Here is a 21928-nt window from a genome sequence, read left to right as displayed (position 1 = left end):
GTCTAAAGTAAAGTTTATATTCGGTTACTGAAGTTTCTCGTTCGAGCCGAAAATGTTATAAACCGACAATTTAATAATGTTTCAGGACAGCGAAAAATTCCACTCTTTTAAAAAATAGACTACATTTCTCTAGGCATTAAATATGTGTATGTATGTAATAAAATTCTCATAAGTTTGTGTAATAAATGATTGCTGGGAGCTATTTTTAAGACATTGGTAGATTTTCAAATGAAGTTTTATTCCTAGATTTCCACAGTGGTAGGTAAATGTAAGTGGGTGTATTAAATCTGAAAGCAGGACGACTGTTCAGCTTTTGTGACTTTTCCCCTGGGAAATCACCCAAAGCACCCACACACACACACACACATATGTACATATGTACATGTTTCCTCATATGTTGAAATTCAAGTACAGCAATAATTTAATATAAGCCCGAACTAAAATTCCTGAATGCATTAATCGACCAAAATAATAGAGTAAAAAAATACAATATTGAATTTTTTGCTATTTTTCGTGACCTTAAATTATTATTGAATTATTACTGTGTGATTTAGATTTTTTGACACAGAAGAATGCATATATGATTGATTAAGTTGGCATGAATGAATGCATATATGGAGTAGATTTGGCATGAAAAATAAAGAATGATTATAAAAACAGCCGAACGAGTATTGTTCACTGTACCACCTTATTATTTATATCTCCTGACAACCAGATACTCGTTTTAAAATACAAAAGAAAATATACTCAATTTTTAATATGAATTTTAAATCATTTATATCAAAAATAGTAGTTTTATGTAAAGTAACTATAACATTCATCGTCATGACTCAATTCTCGATTCTTTCTCCTTTTGAATTCCGTCAACTTCCGTTTCAAATTATTTAAATTATCAATACTTCAGCTCATTTCTTCACATATTGCAATGTCAATGCAAGTCCAGAAATAATTCCATGAGATTTAAGTCCATTATTTCAGCGAAAACACTACCAATGATTGAATCATCACTAGAGACACGTATTTTGGGCATTTTGCCATAAATGCTAAATAGTTGCTAAAATTCGGAATAGACGCTAATAGATGCTAAATTCGTAAAATATGCGAATAGATGCTAAAATAACAAACAAATGTACAATTAATTACTTTTAAGAATAAAATTTTTGTCCATTGTCTACTACTGTAAACAAAAGAAGACAGTTGGAGCTGTGTATCCAAAAGGCTGCTCAAAAAAGCGTCTTTAAACTAGAATCGCATTCAAGACTAAATGAGACAAATCTATTCCTCCAAACATTGATTAACCTATTCAATCCACCTGTGGCGGGTACAAAATCTAATATTGATGTTAAAGAAACAGTATTTTTTAGAAACCTACCATTGTTTAATGTATTAACAAAGGCTCAATGTTTGGAAGGATATCAGCACTTTTTGGACAATTAATAGAGAATATAAAAAGTGAATCGACGCCGGATATATTGCTATTATTGATGGCAACAAAAATTAAATATGAAGAGTTTGTTTGTGCAGCTCTAAAATCTATTTGATGTCCCGTCAATGATGTGGATGCTAAAAGGCTTTTTAGTAAATACAATATAAATGTTATCGATCGTTGCACGAATCTCAAAAACGAATCTGTATAAATATACTCCATGTTAAATGCTAAAATGCAAAATGAAAATGCTAAAATTGACAAAAATAGATGCCCAAAATACGTGTCTCTAATTATCACGATAAATGGTTACCTCATGGAAGTTTTGTAAGATGACAGATTTAACATCATTCATTTTTCAGCTAAGTAAATATAGATAAATATTTAAAATGTATCGTGTTTGACCCTTTAAGTGACAGATAAAAAAATAGAACACTCGAATCCTAACGTAGTTATGTATTTGAATGACGTAATTACATCGAAGAAATGCAACTTGTTCTGTGACATATGTATGTATGTACACACACCTGCTACGATAATATTATACTTAACCTTCAACGCGGTCAAATCTTAATTCGCGATAACGTGCGTAAAAATAAAATGAATGATAACAATATCATCGATGATAACAATAAATGAAAATTACTGTCGAGTTTTCGCACTAATATCGGCGCCGTGGCTTAGTTGGTTAAAGCGCCTGTCTAGTAAACAGGAGATCACGAGTTCGAATCTCGTCGGGGCCTTTCGTCTATGTACGATAACCACTTTTTTTATGCTTTCAATTATAATTATGTTTATGATAAATGCACTTTTTTCTAAAAAGATAAACAAATTATCGAATTACGCAAAATCGTACATATGATCGCACTTCACCATCTTCTTGTTTATTCGTTACCAGTGACGTGTTGAGAACTTTGCACATTTATACATGTACAAAAATTGTATATAATACCCCACTTTCAGTATTTTTCATTTAAAAATCAAAGCAGACTTGTTTGAAAATGTGTAACACGTAAAATTAAACTTTAATTCATCGGCGCAATAGAATGGAATCGTACAAATTTTGATAAAAGACTCTCGATCCGATGGTTTGGCACGACTTGTCTAGACTTTTGGATATAAAAGTGTCGTAAAGACGCTTTCGTTGTGTGAAATTCGCGAAAAGCGTTCGTAAACACGAATTTATTACGCGGCCGGTCGGGAAAACATGTTTTTCCGCGCTGTGGAAATTCACCCGAAAGCGTAGCAATTTCCCCACTTCGAGAAAAACAGGAAAATGATTTGATAACGGACGTTTATTGGACACAAAAGTGGATTATATCGTGCGAAAAATATTGATCGCGTTTGCTTGCAGTTCACATTTTCAATGACTAATTTTCTTTGAAGGTGCTTAATTTCATCTTCAACTGTTTCACATTTTTCTTCTGTGATTTAAAATGAACAAAGATATAAAATGCTTAAATTATTTTTTCATGAGAAACATCTTTGCGCGATTGTTTTCGGGTAACAAAGCTCTTTTTCATAATTAAAACACTCTATCTTAAGATTTATATAATACATACATATATTATATCTTCGAAGATTAATTCATTCTTAAAGATCGGGAATGTATGTATAATATGATGATTCACTACTACATAAGTTTCCAAAACGTCAATAAAGTGCGAGATATTTTGGACATGTCAACCCTTTATTCTGCCAAAATATATATGCACATCAACTACATATGTATGTACCCTGTACCAAATACATATGACAATACGCATCTGATTGTGTCTACAACGATTTCCATGGAATGTATGTATCTTTAAAAACAATTCATGGCCAAAAAAGTACATTATAGTATATTATACATATGTATATTCATATTCGAAATCTAAATGTGGAGACGCTCCCACACCCAATAAATGGCAAGTCGGCCCTGTTTTAATTTAACGACTTCCGCGAAATTTAGGATACGATTAGAGAATGTAGGCCGTCGTTGATAGCGTTTGATGAATTTCGCCAATGGCGACCTTTACCTGTCGTACAAATTCGCGGTTAAACATTCGGAAAATCCTACGGCTTTCGACCGACGACGGCCCCTTTTAAGCTGTGTGCTTTAGTTCGGATAATTAAATCAAGAATGATATCATATCAACGCCTAATATAATTTCTTATGCATATGTACATTTAAAAAAGAGTTATTATTTGCTTTTATCTTGTATGATGAATATAAATATATTATTGAAATTTGATTTATATTAATCAAATGGTCGGAGAATGTATTGAAATTTTATCAAGAGAAGATGTATGAAAACATTAAAATTTTTGCGTTGAAAGTTTGCATGTACTCAATCTAAATTAACCATCTTAATGACGGCTAAAACAATTCACAGCACATGTACATAAATAAAAGTAATCTAATTTATGCATTATGGGTATTTAAGAAATGTCTCACACAAGTTTAATTTCCATTTGAGGGTCAGTTTTTGAATAGGAATTACCATCAATTTCCGATAAACAATCTGCATAAAATTAACCGACTTCGCGCAGAAAATTTTCAAGGAAAAATTCCGCCCTCAATTTATTTGCGTTATAATTATAATAAATATTTATATGTTTAGTGGTACCTTTTTTGGAAGATATCCATCGTGTACGACCTTCTCTTGGGATGCAAATTCACTTTGATCCCATTTCCATCTCGAATTGGAAGATTATGTGGAGCAGCCCCAACGCTAACACTTCTACCCCTGATTCCAAACCAATTGCTGTTTTCGATTGTAGTGCTTTCCTCCATTTTGATTAAATTGCACACGCGAAAGTCGGCGAGGTACACTCGTGTGACTTTTTCGGCTTTTGCGACACAATTGAGGCAAAAGTTGGCGACAGACTGAATAGACTTGTGGTAATTCACTAGTAATGAGTTGTTTTTATCAGCAATTAGTATTATTGGCGGCCCGTCGAGACCCTACTTAAGAATTGTGGACCGAAGGCTCTATTTCAATAGCTCTCAATGGAACTAATCGAAATTACGTATTATATACGTACATATGTATATAAAAAAAATACGAACATTTACCACAGATTATAAAAATATATAAAAACATATGAATAATATACATATACAAAACGGATGAACAAATATATTTCATGCAAAATATGTGAAAAAAATATGTTCAAAAATATGTAATAAAGGAAAATTGCAAAAATATTTGGGGCCAACGGCACGCGGTGTTCCCAAGCGGTCACCCATCCAAGTACTGACCGCGCCCAATGTTGCTTAACTTCGGTGATCGGACGAGAACCGGTGTATTCAACGTGGTATGGTCGTTGGCGAACGTCTGTCTTCTTGAATGTGATCTGACTATGCAATTCCCAATTTAACCAATTTCTAAATTAATATTTACTAGTATTTTTACCCGGCTTCGCTCGGTATTTGTAATATAAACGGCTTAAACATGGCCAATCTAATAGTAAACATTTTATTAAATTTATTTCATTTGTTCGAGATGTCACTGATTTACGAACCAACAATAGTTACATACAAAGTCTCTTTCGAAATTAGAATCTTAGATAGAAGAAGATACAAACAAAACCTTTGATGATTAAAAAAAAATACATTTTTGTTTACAAATTTTTATATTTGTCAAATTTGTACATCTATTTCTTTTTCTATAAATTTGTTTGAAATAAAACTTAGTTTGGTACAATATTAATAGATGTCATTATGATTTTCGAAAATAATTATTCGTTTTCAAAATATATATCAAATTTTATGTGTACGACACAATGTAAGTATGTATGATAGGATTATCAGACGTCCCGATTAATCGGGATTGTCACCGTTTTCAGGTCTTGTACTCTAGTGTCCTGAACAAACCTTTCGGGACGCTCAAAAGCCTGTTTACAACTTTTTAGATACCAATGTTTAACTTAGATTTAAAAAATTTTGTACATATCTAATATATAATAAATTTCGAAAGAGACTTTGTAACTACATATGTATGTATGTATGTAACTATTGTTGGTTCGTAAATCCGTGACGTCATCAAGCAAATGAATATTCAAATAAATTTAAATAAAACAAAACTATTCAAATAAATTTAAATAAAACAAAACTATTCAAATAAATTTAATAAAATTAAGTAAAAACACTAGTAACTATAATTTATAAATAAAATGTCGATGCCTAGTACACACTTTTTATGTATCTAAAAGATAGACAATATGGTTCTCGCACAAAGCGAAAATTCCATCCATAGAGCTATCGACGCGAACTATGTACTAACTCAAGCACCAGATATTTCGTATTTTCGTGGCAACGATTTCGTGTGTGCGATCGGAATGTATGAAATAATTCGTTTACCTTAAAATAAATACATACATATATTTATTTTAAATATAATTAAATATATAAATTAATTTTATTATATATAATTCTCTTGGTGTTAACTAAAAGTATTTAATATAAATAGTTAAAATTCTAGCAACCATAGAGAAATATTGACAGGGGGTTGAAGTATGTATATATCATAGAAGCGAAACAAAATGAATAATCATGAAGCGGTATCACATACATATACATATATATAATACATAGAACTGGGTTCCGGTTCGATAGGCGTACCGGCAACAGCGCACTGTTCACCAGTCGCATGGCAACGCCGTTCCGGCTCGTGACAGATACGAGTACGCTCTACCATCGGACCAATTCATATCAGACATTACATTATGTGCACCATCTAGTTGAAATAAACGATGAAGAGACAAGCAAACGAAAATGGTGGACCCCCTGCTAAAAAGAGAGAAAATCCAGAACAGAACGAACCCATAGAACATCATATTCCCAAAGTTCCGGCCTGCTGGAACGATACCCAATGTGACAACTTCAAAAAGACTAACAATTGGCTGATAGTCAAGGATGGATCTCTCGGTTGTTCCATATGCGCTAATATCAACACTTTCGGCGTTTTTTCGGAGAAGTATTTAAGAATTGCAAAGTCTTGGAAAGAGTGTGCCATCATAGCGAATGGAAGTACGAAAAAATCCCAACAGTCAAGTCTGCGCAAAAAGATATTCGAACACAGGAAGTCGAACGCTCATATCAAAGCGGTTGAAATACTAGGTCACCAACCTAACCAAATTATAACCGCGCAAGAAATACCCAACATAGATGCTGTAGCTACAGAAAAGATCTTTAAAATTATTTATAAATTGGCCAAAAGCCGGAGACCCTTTGAAGATGTGTCTCACGAGATCGATTTAGAAATCGTCAATGATTCTACTGCTTTTACTAATACAATTTTACCCTCAGAGGAAACGTGCTTGAACATCGCCACGCACATAGCTTCAGGAATGAAAGAAACAATTTGCACAGATATAGTTTCAAACGGAAAAAAAGTGTCCATTTTGATTGATGAGACTCCATCCTCGAGTGGAAATACAATTTTAATCATCATTATCAAAACTTTCTTCGGAGACTATCCTGGCAAAGCGTATTCTTTCGTACTAGACTTGATCGAATTGATTCACACGCATGTGGATTATATTTATGATGAAATTTTAAACAGCTTAAACGAAAATGGCTTGGATGAAATGTTTTTAGAAGAATGTCTCATATCTTTTGCTTGCGATGGAACTTCTACAATAGTAGGACGAACGTCTAGATTGGCAAATATTTTTCAAAATAAATTTCCAAAGTTGATAGTATGGTATTGTTTTGGACATAGATTAGAGATGGCTTTGCACGAGATAACCAATGAAGTCTTCGATAATGACACATTCAATATCTTCATTAATAAGTTATTTTGTTTGTACTATCAAACATCAAAGAATCAGAAAGATTTACAAGATTCGGCTCGTGATCTGGAGTGTGAAATAGCCAAAATTAATAAATTATCATCTATCAGTAAAATATCATCTAGTAAAAATACTGTAGATGCTGTAATAAAAAACTTCCCAGCACTGTATAAACACTTTCACAAAGCATCAACAGATCCAAACAGAAATAAAAGGGACAGAAGTAAATACAAAAACCTTAAAAAAATGTTAACGTGTGTTGAATTTGTGAGAAAAATTAACGCAATGTCGGATGCTTTGCATGTGTTAACGGAACTATCTCGGAACTTAAACAAGGATGGTACAATGCTTTCAGAAGCTGAAGCTCTTATAAAAACAACTATTACCAGCTTAGAAAACATGGATACTAATCCAGGTCCCCGATTAACAAATGCTATAGATGCCATAAGACTAAAAGAATATCAGGGAATTTCCTTACATGATGACAGCAGCCCGTTAAGGATACCAACTAATGTGTCACAACTATTCAAAAATTTAGCAGACAATTTAAGGAGTCGTATTATAACTGCGAACTCTTTAAATATGAATGATGAAAAACTGGATTTAGAACACATTCAAGATTATGTTCAATTATTAAACAGTTTAAAAATACTAGAATCAACTGACCACAGAAATTCAAACGACGATGATGACAAAATTGCATACTTATGTCAAAAGTTTCGTCTGAATGAAGAAGAAACTGTGCAAGCTTTTCGTGATTTTAAAAAATACAAATGTAAAAGAAATATTCCTGATTCTTTGAAAGAACTTTTCAAATCAATAGCCACAATTGCAATATCAACAGGTGAATGTGAAACAATGCTCAATTCCATAACTGCATTTTCTGATATGACAAAATCATCTTTGACTACAAAATCGTTAAAAAGTCTATCTTTCATAGCATGCTGTGGCCCTCCTTTGAAAGAGTTTCACCCCAAGGAATATATTAATTCTTGGTTACTTAAAACTAAATATTTATCTCATGATATGATGATTTGTAAAATAAATGACAAAACATACAAAGCTTTGTGGGAATTATTATGAAGGTAAAATAAAACAATTTTATTTATTTTTATTTAGTTTCATTATTATAGAATAATATAATAAACATATGTATAAAATACAAGAAAAATTTGGTATGATTTAACATATAATAAAATACAATTTTATGACATAAAATGTATATAACATTGATATATCGACTAACCAAAAAAAGAAAAAAATTATTTATGCTGAAAATATCGAATTTAATCATTTATTCAATTGAAAAACCATTTCAAATAAACTACATTATTTTTTTAATAATTATTATGAACAATGGCTAACTTCATTTAAATACATATGTACTACATAGATATTTTTTATATTATTATTTTTATTTACTCTCATTTGAACTTGCGTAATTATTGCACTGTCTGTTATTTATTATTGCATTTTCAATCCCATTACAGTATCTTTCTCACAGTCATTAAAATTATTGATTGGATAAAATTAAACATACACTAAAACTACGAGAGATGATCAAAAGATTTAATACTTCAACAAATTTAGGATAAGTTACATTATATTGGAAGATATATAATTTTTTAAATTCAACGACATATTGATTATTAAAAAATGTCACATTCACTACGTTAGTTAGTATATATGTATGTATGCACTAAGAAAACACTTCTAAATTGACATTTAAAATATCAATAAAATAAAATTATAATAACTAAATTAACTATGGTATTTTTTCATTACTTTAATGATATCTATGTAGATCAGTGGTTCTCAAGTGCGGCCACTAGTGGATTTTACTGCTGCCACCAGCTACTTAATAGTATATAATACTAATATTTAAAAAAAATTAAATATATTTTAAAAACTACAAAAAAAGTAACTTAACAATAATAGAAACCATGCTCATCATTGACAAACTAAAATTATAGCGAAAAGCTTTGTGACATGTTGAAAATGTCAATTTTTCAATTTTATCTTCTGTTAGTGATTTCACAGAAGATAAAATTGAACAGACACAACTTCAAAATTAAAATTAAAACTTAAAATCTCTGAATCTGGAACTTGATAAAAGGTTCGAAGAATTGAATATTTTTAAAACTGTTTCTTTTGTATCTTCCCCTTTTATTATGATGACAAATGAAAATTTCATAGTACTACAAAATAGATTAAAATTATTTTCAGTATTGGGATTAATTAACTGGGTTAACGTAAAATATGCATTATTAGAAATTAGTCATGATCAAGTACTTAATAACCATTTTAATAATATTTCGGTTCAAAAATTTTGGTCAGAAATATACGTTGACAATAAAGATTTGGCAACAATTGCTTTATTAATATTGTCTATTTTTCTCACTACCGTATATTGCGAAAGATCATTCAGTGTAATGCACTTTATTAAAAAAAAAAATTTGAAAACAGCTAACAGATGCAAACTTATAAGCAGCAATGCGGCTTGCATTGGAAGAAAGGAGTATTGAGAAATTTCCATTTGCATTATTATTAAATAAATTGATCCACTTTTTTTGTAACTTTAATTTATTTGATTAAATTTGGTGCGGCCACCAGACATTTCCATGGGACCACTATTATCACCTTTGCGGCCACGGTAAAATTTCGCCTGAGAACCACTGATGAAGATTAATAGTTGGAGCTAAGTATTCCAAATTGGTATGATTTAAGTATCTCAAAATTTTAAAACTGGGTAAGAAAGATCAACTAGAGATTATTTGTAATATTGATAAGATTTCAGTTTTCAAATTCAGATTTTCTTCAAGCTTTAATCAATCAAATTCAACATTTCAATCCAGATAAAAACAATGTACCTGTAAAAACTAAAACTCCCTAATATGTATATATTATATGTATCATACTCGAATTATGGTTATTCTTTCAATTCTCTTTCCAATTTTGGGTAGATGAATAACACACATACATATGCACATATGTATAAGATAATGTATAATAAAAACATCAACACACTATAAAAATAAGAAAATTTATCAATACCCTAATTGTCCAAAACAAATCTTTGATTTTTGTCGATTTTAATATACATAAATAAACCATCCGAGTTCCGTATATATTCGCGTGTATATTTTTATCCCTGTTTCATACTACAGTCTAATTTGTATTTCAACATCATGTTATCTGTAAATATGGACAAGTATATGACATTACGAATGCCACATGAAAGATAATTTACATAGAATAATTGAAAAAATGCAAAAAGAAATACGACTTCCCACACACATAGTCATTATAAAATTGGCACTCAATCTGAAGATTTGATAACAATTCTTTATATATATATATATATATATATATATATATATATATATATATATATATATATATATATATATATATATATATATATATATATATATATATATATATACATAGTAAATAGGACGATAGACAAACACATTTATGTTTTAGTCTAATCTACAAAATTATTTAGTTTTATTTATTGCATTTTCAATAACTTTGCACTTTTTGATTTTTTTAATAAAATAAATTGTACGATTACTAATAACGCGTCTAAGTATCGGTTCTTAAATACAATATAATACTTTTTCAGTGCACAGAAAATAATGGAAGATTATTGATAAGAATTTTACGCATTCTTAGGTGTTATCAAAAAATTCCATGAAAATGAAAATTGATAATTAACATACAGCCTTTAAAAATTCACAGATCTATCTGTTTTATTTAATATTGTGTAATTACAATTATAAAAAATGAAGCATATAACAATAATATATCTATAATAATATGAAAAATCTGGTAACCGACAAATACCGAAACATAATTAAATTTGCGTTTCAGTCTACATGGTAACAATTGACTGTGCACAGTAACAACATTAAAAATTAATAGTTAAATACATCCAATCTAACATCCCTGCCTCAACATCAAATTGACCAGTCGGAAAATGCGCATCCATCCAAAGAAATCGGACGGATTTGGAACTCCATTGGTATTCGATCCTGAACTGTGGGACTCGGCTCTAGACGGAGCACGAGCCTCAGATCTGGACGGCGACTTCTTCTCTAATGCTTTCTTGTCGGGTCTGGTGAACGCCGGAGACTTCATTTTGCGAAGTTATCAAATTGACCTGTAATTTATTTTATTTAATATATATGTACTTTATATTGTTTCAGATGAAAACACTATAAACTAAAGATATGTACAATACTAATTCGTATGAATGCATATACATACATATATTATTAAAATTTTGCACATTTTTCACCATCCATAAAATACGCTTTAATACATTTTATATAAACCTATTTTGAACAAGTTTTCCTATAATAATACTAAAATTTTTAAGGAAAATATTTAAAATAATTAGATAAATATAACATAGGCACCTATTAAAAATTAAATTATACATATTTTCCAACCACACTCGAAAACCGCAATAAATTAACAACCAAATATTTGTAGCACTAACATATTTATATAATATAATACATTTCCAGATATAAACCTTGGCCTTTAAGAGGGCTGTACACCCGAAACCTTAATTTTGTTGCCGTTCCTTTCTTCGATATATTTATTGAGTGAATGTATATATTGAGTGAATGCGACAATATATATCAATATATATATTGAGTGAATGCGACAGTTTAGCTTCGACCAGATAATACGTATTTTAAATCGACAAAATCGAGGTTTCGTATTCTCCTATTTTCTCCTCCAAAACTAGACCAATTTTAAAAAAAAATTCATCATCGGTATGAGAAAGATATTTTCTGTGCAACTATGCGCGTATTTTTTTTAAAATCGACCGTTAAATAAGCACGCTGGACTCTTTTAGTGGGTGTAAAAAAGAGGCGATTTTATAGATATCCTAGCTGCTATAAAAAATAACTAATCAAAAAAATAAAACGATAGATGCATTCCAATGGTGGATATCCATAGCATATTAAAAAATAATTTCTCTAGTGCCATAATTGAAGAAGGGAGAAGTCTAATACATTTGTATGGACAAGGTGCTGGTGTCCAGTCCTCTTAATAGAGTTTCTTTGCTAATCAAAGTTTTGTGTCAAAAGGCACGTTGAGTACAGTATTATATTTTGAAATAATAAAATAATAATCAATTAAAATTTCGTAAACGTTATCATTCCACGCTTCAAATAAAAATGATTGAATTGAGTTTCTAGTTCACACAATTAATTAATTTATCCCAATGAAATAAACCCCAGTTTTATCATCTGTTATAATTGAAGATACATATATGTAATTTTGAAACTAGATCGTATGTACTAACAAATAGTATTATCTAATAAACGTTAAAAATCATCCAAACGTGAATGTGGAACGACTGGTAGTTTAAATTGCCCCAGTTTCTACAGCAAATTTAAACTCGACGTTACATAAAAGAAACGAATCGACGAAGATAAAACCTATATTAACCAATGTAGATACAACAGTGCTTATTTTGTAATAAAACCTAGGCATTGCCTATTGAACGTTTTAAGAACAATGAGTTTTCACATAATATCATGCTATGCATATGTACATACATACATATATTATCAAATATTTCCCACAGGAAACAAATTTCCTTTGTGAGCATATGTAGTACATAGATAAAAGAAATTTAGCAATAATAAACTTTGAAATTAATTGTATTTTAATTTATCAGTGTGAATTTTATTTTAATTGAAAAATGTCCATTTCATAAAATTAGAAATTTCAACTTAAAAAGTAATTTCATGATGCACAATATTAAACGTCATATATCAAATTATGGTCTGTTTGTGTAGTTACTGACGATTTGTTACAATAACTGAGCAAAATAATTTAATGCTACAGTTGAATACAGCTCGAATTATAATTTACTCCTTATATGTAGTCTACCCAGGTTCACTATATTGCTTTCGTTACATCCATATCCATAAAATATTGTATTTTTAATTTTTGAACTAGGAGAGAAAACAGTCATTCAGTCCATATATAATATCTGGCTTATTGGTTTTAAAATTCAAAAAAAAATGTGTCCATTAGTGTTGTTTTTCGACTTTGTGCACCACTAATCGATAGCTACATACATATATTTGGCTATAATTATAACTTTAAAAATCCAATTACTAACGACTGACCATTAAATGTTGTCTGCCTCCGCCCAACTCCACCCCCCACTCCCTCTCCCATATATTATAATTTTGTAACGCCATTTTTCATGAAAATAATAAAAACTTTGACAAAATTTTTGAATTGCCAATCTTTTGAGCTATATCTTCATCTATGTATTTTAACAGTTATCTCTACTTTTTACATATGTATGTATGTTGGGGTGGCACGACAAATCAGCGCAAAACAACTTAGCGCAGAACTTTCGGCGCAGACAACTCAGCGCAACGACAATTCAGCGCAAAATCAATTTTTTCAATAAGTTTTAAATGCGTTTTCGAAAATAATTACTGTATTGAATTTGTCGGCCATATCTACATAATAATTTCATAAATGCGAATAAATTTATTTGATACTCTTTATGCCAAGAAATGGGAGAATCTTTGGTTTTCGATTTTTTCCCCAAAAATTATGTTTTAAAATCCTACGTATTCAGGGTTTCTCAACTGAGTTCCGCAAAAAGTATTTTTTAAAAAGAGTTTCCACACCAGGATACACAGCGAAAAATCTTACGTATGAGCGGATTCTAGACCAAGGTTTCGCAAGCCCGTCTTCATGGGTTCTGCTATTCATATCTAAAATGTACGCATATACGTATGTATGTATTGACGTATTTATCGACCATTGATTTAAATTATCGTGCATTTCAATGGGTGACCATATCGTGCATTTCAACCAATTTAAAACTTATTGAAAAAAATGATTTTGCGCGGAAATGTCGTTGCGCTGAGTTTTCTGCGCCGAAAGGTCGGCGCTAAGTTGGTTTGCGCTGAGATGTCGGTGCGCCGTATGTTGGATTCATTGGACAGTCATACTTTATGACTGTCCAATGAATCCAACATACATAGACTCATAAATAATGTATCAAAAGTATTGATTCGGTTTGGTACAATGTTATGCAAGCGTGTTATTTCAAATCTGGAACAAGCGTTGCACTCTATATATAGTTTTATTGATATGAAATAATAGTTGCCTTTCAATACGTGCAGATCTAATCAAGATAATTTAAATTAATTTGTAAAAGTGCTAGTGAACATCTTAGTATTCAAACGCTATTTAAAAAAACTCAATTGATATAATGGAATGAGTGCTGACGAATATACATTATATAGTACATGTGTATGTAGTTACATACTATCTCACCTACGCGAGACCTTTGAACTGAAATGAGGCCATGGTTGACAACTTCTGGAAACATGAACTTTGATTGTTCAATTCAATCCAAAAAGTGATCCAGAGCTAGTTTTCATAATATAAAGCCTTCATTGTAAGCGCTAGAAACAACTTAAATTTCTACTACGTTGTATTATGTACCACAACATAAGGCTTTGGAAACAATCCTTTGTTTTACACGTTACGTAGCAACGGTTTTTATATTCTTTCCATGAACCTGTTGATGTTTAAATATAATAACATGTATTAAAAAGCATTGATGATGCTTAATAAAATGTCGACAATAATATAATATAATAATATAAACTCGTACAGTTACGCAAGCATCTCAGAATACGTACTCATTTTCGATATTCAAAAGCAACCCAACATAAGCACATCCGGTGATTTATAAACAATTATACAAATTTAACATAGCGTACTAATGGACTCTATGATAAGTGCGGTAGAACGAAATTGGGTCAGTTGCATAGACTAATAACGATTTCAAAGACTGAACCAAAATAAAACAAGTCGAGCGTTTGATCAAACGTAAACAATAAACATATGTACATACATAACAGACGTACGTTTGAAAAATGTGCAAAATATTTACCTAATTCTATTGAATAAAAATATATATATGAGACAGACTTACTTATATTTAATTTTAGGTATTGATCTTCTATCTGTCGTGGTCCTGTCTGAATTTTCCGACTTATTGATTGACGGAAGCGTCGGCTTTTCTCTGTCGAATGTCGCTCTCGTCTATTTTAGATTTCTATGGATTTCGGTGATATCCTCACGATGTCCAATGGGTCACTGTTATCCCAATGAATGCTATTATCCCAGTGGAAGTTAAAACGTTAGAGCGGCGCGCGCGTCTTTGCCGTTCTATTGAGGTCGTAACGCGGCCACTGCCACTAGACGCCATGCAGGGGACACGAATCTTTTTATTTTAAAACCAAATTACAAATATTTGGTTTATCAAACCTCTCTTTGAACGATCTCGAGAGAAAAAGTTTTCTGAAAAAATTTTTACCATCAAAAATTTTTTTCATATATTTTATAATATTAAATGTTACTATGTACATCGATTTTCGAAAATATATAATAAAAATTGTACCATCGTAGAGGCGGAGGATCCATTTACTTATATTGATGACCAAAATGAGCAATATGGAAAAGTATGAAAACGAACGGATAAGAGGCAAATTTTTATTATTAAATTTTTACTACCATAAAAACAAAAAATGCAACCTCACTAAAAGCTATCAATTTATGTTTTCCATTAAAAAAAAAAAGTGTGAAACAATTTTTCATTTTTATTTTGTCTCGTTTTGAGTTTGGGGGGCCACACATGTAAAATAGGGATAACCGTCACCGCACCGAATGTTAAAAAGTCGAAAATGTTCGTTTACCATGCATACATATGAAAAACAGTTAGTATATAGATCAGTGGCGTGCGGTAAAACTCTCTCTCCCCCCCGTCGTACATCATCACTTAATTTGCGCGAGCAGGATACAACAGGAACAAGAGAAACAGGCTTTTCCTCCCGTATCCTGCGCGCGCACATTAAACAAGGCTATGTGACAAAAAGAGAGATAATTTAACCGCATGCCACTCATATATAGTAAATATACATAGTACTGTTTACCATGTACCCTTTTTTTTTGATCTTTCGACTTAGGGCCGGGCCGCACCGTACGACTTGCGAGTACCGTACGACTTTTTATCTTTCGATTTTCGTCCTTTGCCTTCCGATATTTGCTTTTCCGGGATTTTCACTTTCGGTCCCGTAAAATCGCTTAGGACCTCACTTCATTTCAATCCCGCCCTGGCAGCGAATATCAATTATATTATAATATTTAGAGATTCTCGAATTAGGTACAGATACAGATGAATATCATGGTACAGATACAGATGAATATCATGGTACAGATACAGATGAACATCATGGTACATATAAATTCATACAACATTTGGTCAAATTAGAAAGTATTCAGTGAAGCTCCAGTTTTAAATGTAAAGTATGTAAAATTAAACTACGTATTCCCTCCATATTATTTCGTCAATAAATAAATTGACCATTCCTGTCTGTAGGAGTATTACGTAAATTTGTACAACTATAAATTGCGTCACAAGTGCGACAAAGATGCACATTCAAAATAAATTCGCTTTCGGTGTGTTACCACACATAACGCTTGACCTATTTTTCTATACCTATACATATCTAACCATACGTATTTATTATCTACATATACGTAGACGCCATTATTACAATAACATGTCAAATTTTGGCGGCGAATATATCAACGACGAAGGAATAAATTTCACGAAGATAAAAAACAAATAAAACGCAGTATAAGTAATTTGATTTATTTCATTAAAGGTTCACCGCGCTTAAATGAATGGAAAACACGGTCACCGGAGGAAAATTCGGAAAAGCGCGTTCAATAATAACGCGCATGCGCTCCATTTGTAAGATCTCAGCTGATCATTACAAAGTTATCGTTACATTTATCGACTCAGTCAAAATCCAGCAGACCGAGAGTAGATTCGTAATAAGCGAAATTCGATTAGTGATTTATGATATCAACACTGGTTAATGTATGTATTGTTAAATAATTAAAAATGTAGTATTAAATGACCTTTCGATGTAAAACAGCGAGCTTGCAGGTGCTGATTTTCCGTCACCGGTACTCCTGTAATTATAAATTAAATATTAATACATTGCATAATACTGGCGTTACATAACGAAAATTGAGTACATAAAAAAAAAAGCAGTGGAAAACGAAAAAAATGGTGTCGTGTTAGTAAAATTAAACGTAAAATAACTTGATTCCGAAATTTTCATAAATTTCTGCTTTCAACAAATGTCGCCCTATATATGTTTTAAAAAAATGTATACATACATATATGTTTTAAGAAAAACTCCATTTTATAACGAAACAAAATCTATTTTTCTGATTTAAAGAAGATATTTACATTTACAAATGTTACACTAACACGAAATTCACCATTTTAGATGTGTTAGGGCGAAAACACTCTGAGTGGTATGGGACGTCACGTCTCTGGCGTGTAAACAGTGGTTGTTCCGTGACCGTATGCAGTGGATATTCCCCAAACCGAATTTGGGTATAGTTGCACGTGCAGAATGCATATATTTGGGAGGTCGCACGTGTATGCATATCCATATGCAATCGACAAGTTTCTCCTACATTTCTTCAAATATGGGATTCACCGTTATCGATCACTGTCAAGCAAGGATAAATATCAGAGAAAACACTCCGGGGGTTGATTTTTGGGACTTCGTACCATGTATAAGGGCTAAGGGTGAAGCGTTTTTTTCGCATGTTTAAAAGTATCTAAAAAAAGCACGTACCACTCAGTGTGTTTTCGCCCTTAGTCGCCTTAAAAGTAGACTACAATATCAATTAAATCGTAAACTACATATTACGTACATATATTCAATTTAAACTGCATCCAATTGGCCAATTACTGTAAACTGATCAAGTATTGATATACATATCTTCGCTATCATCGTCAATCGTTTGTTTTTTTAGCCTACTATATTATCTACCGGTCTCCGTGACGAGACAGAATGTTAAATTACAGAAAACGCAAATATCGGAAGGCAAAGATCGAAAATCGAAAGATCTTAAGTCGAAAGATCAAAAAAAAAAGTGCATGATAAACGGTACATACTCACGTACATACTCACCTAATTTGCGCGAGCAGGATACAACAGGAACAAGAGGAACATGCTTTTCCTCCCGTATTCTGCGCGCGCACATTAATACGGGAGGAAAAGCATGTTCCTCTTGTTCCTGTTGTATCCTGCTCGCGCAAAATTAAGTGAGTATGTCCGTTTATCATGCACCATTTTTTTTTTGATCTTTCGATTTTCGATCTTTGCCTTCCGATATTTGCGTTTTCTGTAATTTAACATTCTGTCTCGTCACGTAGACCCGTAGATATGTATGTATGTAATACATAAATGTATGTGTAACCCAAAACACAAACTAATATGATACAAAACATGAATTTGTAGCTAAAACTCAGAAGTGATAAAATGTAATTTTATTCACCATGACATGACTATTTATTTCGATAGATTACACTTTTTTTGGTTCAGCGAAGAGATATGACTTTTCTTATTAATTCAATTCAGATTCGTGTAAATACGAGTAAATACTAGTACGAGCTTTTAGCTCGCAATTTTACCGATTTAAAATTCAGCACACTTCCAATTAACCCTTTTAAACGAAAACAAAAAATAGTGTGGCCAGAACACTATCCCAATAAAAATGTTCCAATAGAAAATACTCAATATAAAATAGTATTAACAGTGGGAAAAAATCCAAAATGAAAATACGTACTTTTGACTTTTGATTTGAACTGGACGACTACTTAGAGAGATTTGAAAGCTGAAAAGTACTACAAATGAAAAATAAAATACCCGACTATAGATTCCAATATTCATTTTGAACAGGAAATTGACATAATTTGAGACATCGACCGAACAACACCAAGATATAGAAAAATCGCGCGATTTAAAAAAACACATACATCTCCGAATCTCGAGCCAATTAACATTTTTTATTACCAGATTCGTGTTTACTGGGCATAGATCTATAAGAAAAGTCATATCTGGTCTTTGAACCATTTTTCGTGTCGTACAGTGTTATTCTTGTACACAGTGGCGGACTGGCCATACAAGCGTACATGCCCGATGGCATGTGGGCCCCACTATCCGTTAGAAAATATGGGCCCTCAGTAAAATTAAATAACTTTTTAATTTAACTATTTCACGTGTGTAAAAATTTATAGGATATTGCACTTTGGGACCTAGAGTTTGGGTATTTCAACAAAACAAATTTCTTACGATATACACAAACAACTAATGCCTGCTTTAACAGCCCAAGGATCGGTTAACTTTTTTATTAGGCTCGAAATGTAAGTTTCAACATTTGCGTGGGCCCTTTTACCGGGCCCATTTCCAACCTCAATATTATGCATATACCAATACCTATGTAACAACTACCTACTGAAATAAAAATGGGAATAAACAAATTTCCCTGAATAATATAAACTGAATTGCTTAAAACAATTTTGATAGGACGATTCATCATCAACCAGCGATTTAAATTTACTTCATACATACTTTCAAAATAACATTTGATTATACTTCGACGATATAGTAAGATTTAAATACACAATTTTAAACAGTTTCCGAATATTAAATCTATTCCTAATCTAGACAAATCCATGTATATAGAAACATAGGATAGGGGCCCCCTCCCCAAAATCCTGATTTTCGATTAACATTAATTGAAAATATTATGCATTTTTTGTTTTCAGGGACGTAATTTGGGGGGGCACTCGCCCCCCTAAATTAAGGAATAGTGTGAATTTAGAAAATATTATGGATTTAATGATTAATGAGATACTATGGATCTATGAATGCTGCGTTTATTTCTTATGTACATATGTTACTTTTGGGTAACTAATAAAATAAACGCTGCTATGTGCTTTGAAAAAAAAAGATTTTATTATTTTGAAGCAAGTATATTTTGGTTTTTAAGTGGTATGCCATTAGTAACATTCTTAGAAATTGTTCATCCCATGGAGCGAATCGTTAGAAAGGTCCCCTTTACTTTATTTTGTCTCAAAAACAGATGTGTATCGTTTATTTTTCCGAATGTTCGTATATTTTTTGATATAGTGATACATTTTGATGGTCGATTTTTGTTAACCATGTGAAGATTTTTGGAAAAAAATTTTCGCCTGCGGCGCTTTTTTGAGTTTTTACATAATATTTTTTTAAAATTATTTTTTCAAAAATAAGCTTAATTTTTTCATATTTTATATTTTCCATTTTTATTCCGATATAAAAAAGATTTTTTGAAAAAAAACTCAATTTGACCAATCTTTGCCTGCCCCCCCAAGAAAAAGCTGAAATGACGTCCCTGATTGTTTTCTACCGAAAGTAAAAGCCGCTTTTATGCCGCATTCTTTTATGATGCATTATATTCTTTGGCCAGGAAGGTGCATTGGGTTTACCTGTTAGGCCTTCTTGGTGTAAATTAAATAAAAAAATAAAAAATAAATAAAAAATAAAAATAAATAAATAAAATATGACAAGGATTAAAACGAAATATACAATGTAATTTATGGATCTATTTTGCTTTTGCCATTTTTCTTGTACCTAAATTTGTTTATTCCCATTTTTGAAAATTTTATTTATTTTTTGCCCTTGATTTTTAGCGTGATGGAAAGAAGAAAATTTTGTTATATGGGGGGGGGACAAATTTTTTTAACCCTGGGTGGGGGCCCCCTTTAACTCCTGGCATGCACTGATTTCAGTCCCAGTCCGCCACTGCTTGTACATACATATATGTAAACACGTCAAGATGGTCAAAATTGTGGCATTTTTTAACGTCTCTATTACAATTATTTTTCACCATCGAACTATAAGAAACGATTAAAATTTCCATCGTTGACCAAACCGCACAAAATGGCAAAGTTTCAAAACGATCGGAAGACTGTAGGAAAAGATACTGAATCGTTTGCGAAGTAAACTTAAGAAGAGGCCTTGCAAAAATCATCGTGGAAACATAATTAAATAATACTAACTTGGGTCTAAAACTTGTAGATTTCGGCAGTGATTCCAAGCTATTTGAGAGATTAACGACTGCAGTCAGCTTCTGAGGGGACGTTGGACTACTAGGTTGACTTGCAGCAGCCCTTGCATCACCTCCCTTTACACTGAACATTCTTTGTAGCCGAAAACGCATAATGCTCGAAGGAGACTTGGGACAGTCAATATCGGGAGACTTCGGACTGCCCAAACTTGGGGATTTACGATTCGGCGAAGAGGTACGAACCAACAGTTTCTTCCGACCTTTTTCCATTATCGAGCACAAATTCTTATTATTATAAAATTATGGATCAGAACAAAACACATTCACACCGACACAACCTTCACGAATCACTGCTGGCAATAGCGTTTTGCAAAACGCGAAGGATGTGGAGTGCGACCAGCTCGTAACGTTTCCTTCGAGTACCTTTCGATATCAAACCACATCCTGTCGATGCTAAATTATTTGATATGAAGTGGAAAACGGCGTTAGTGGTTGATAGCGATGTCGAATTGTGGTTTATAATTCAGGAACAATACCAATGTTTTGACCAAAGTAGAAAAATTTTCAAACAATATATGTACATATTTATGCATTATGCGATGACACATCAAGTACTCTATACCAGTACGTCTCAAACTTTTCAATTCAGCAGACCGGTAGAAAATTTTCTTAAGCACCAGGGACAGTATTAAATTTACTATTTTTCCTAATACATATAGGATCTTGGTG

The 21928-nt window shown here is 31.8% G+C and overlaps 1 protein-coding gene and 2 non-coding genes across 3 annotated transcripts in view; 1 reads left to right on the top strand and 2 right to left on the bottom strand.

Moving 5' to 3' along the window:
• Nucleotides 1-21591, bottom strand: part of RapGAP1 (Rap GTPase activating protein 1) — a 312859-nt gene extending 291268 nt beyond the window's left edge. Inside the window, exons 1-2 of the mRNA XM_077439957.1 lie at nt 21192-21591; nt 17204-17257 (exon numbers count right to left, since the gene is read on the bottom strand). Coding sequence (XP_077296083.1) covers nt 17204-17257; nt 21192-21469 — 332 coding nt within the window. The 5' untranslated portion in view covers nt 21470-21591. The remainder of the gene's footprint in view (nt 1-17203; nt 17258-21191) is intronic.
• Nucleotides 2096-2169, top strand: TRNAT-AGU (transfer RNA threonine (anticodon AGU)). The gene has a single exon. It is a non-coding gene; the product is annotated as a tRNA-Thr (tRNA).
• On the bottom strand, nt 4625-4743 carry LOC143918478 (5S ribosomal RNA). Its single transcript, XR_013261122.1, has one exon. It is a non-coding gene; the product is annotated as a 5S ribosomal RNA (ribosomal RNA).
• Nucleotides 21592-21928: the final 337 nt, after the last annotated feature.

This window comes from Arctopsyche grandis, chromosome 10 (genome assembly GCF_051622035.1).
Source record: "Arctopsyche grandis isolate Sample6627 chromosome 10, ASM5162203v2, whole genome shotgun sequence".
Taxonomy (NCBI): domain Eukaryota; kingdom Metazoa; phylum Arthropoda; class Insecta; order Trichoptera; family Hydropsychidae; genus Arctopsyche; species Arctopsyche grandis.
The sequence above is the reverse complement of the archived record's forward strand: the minus strand, read 5'-3'. Positions and strand labels throughout refer to the sequence as shown.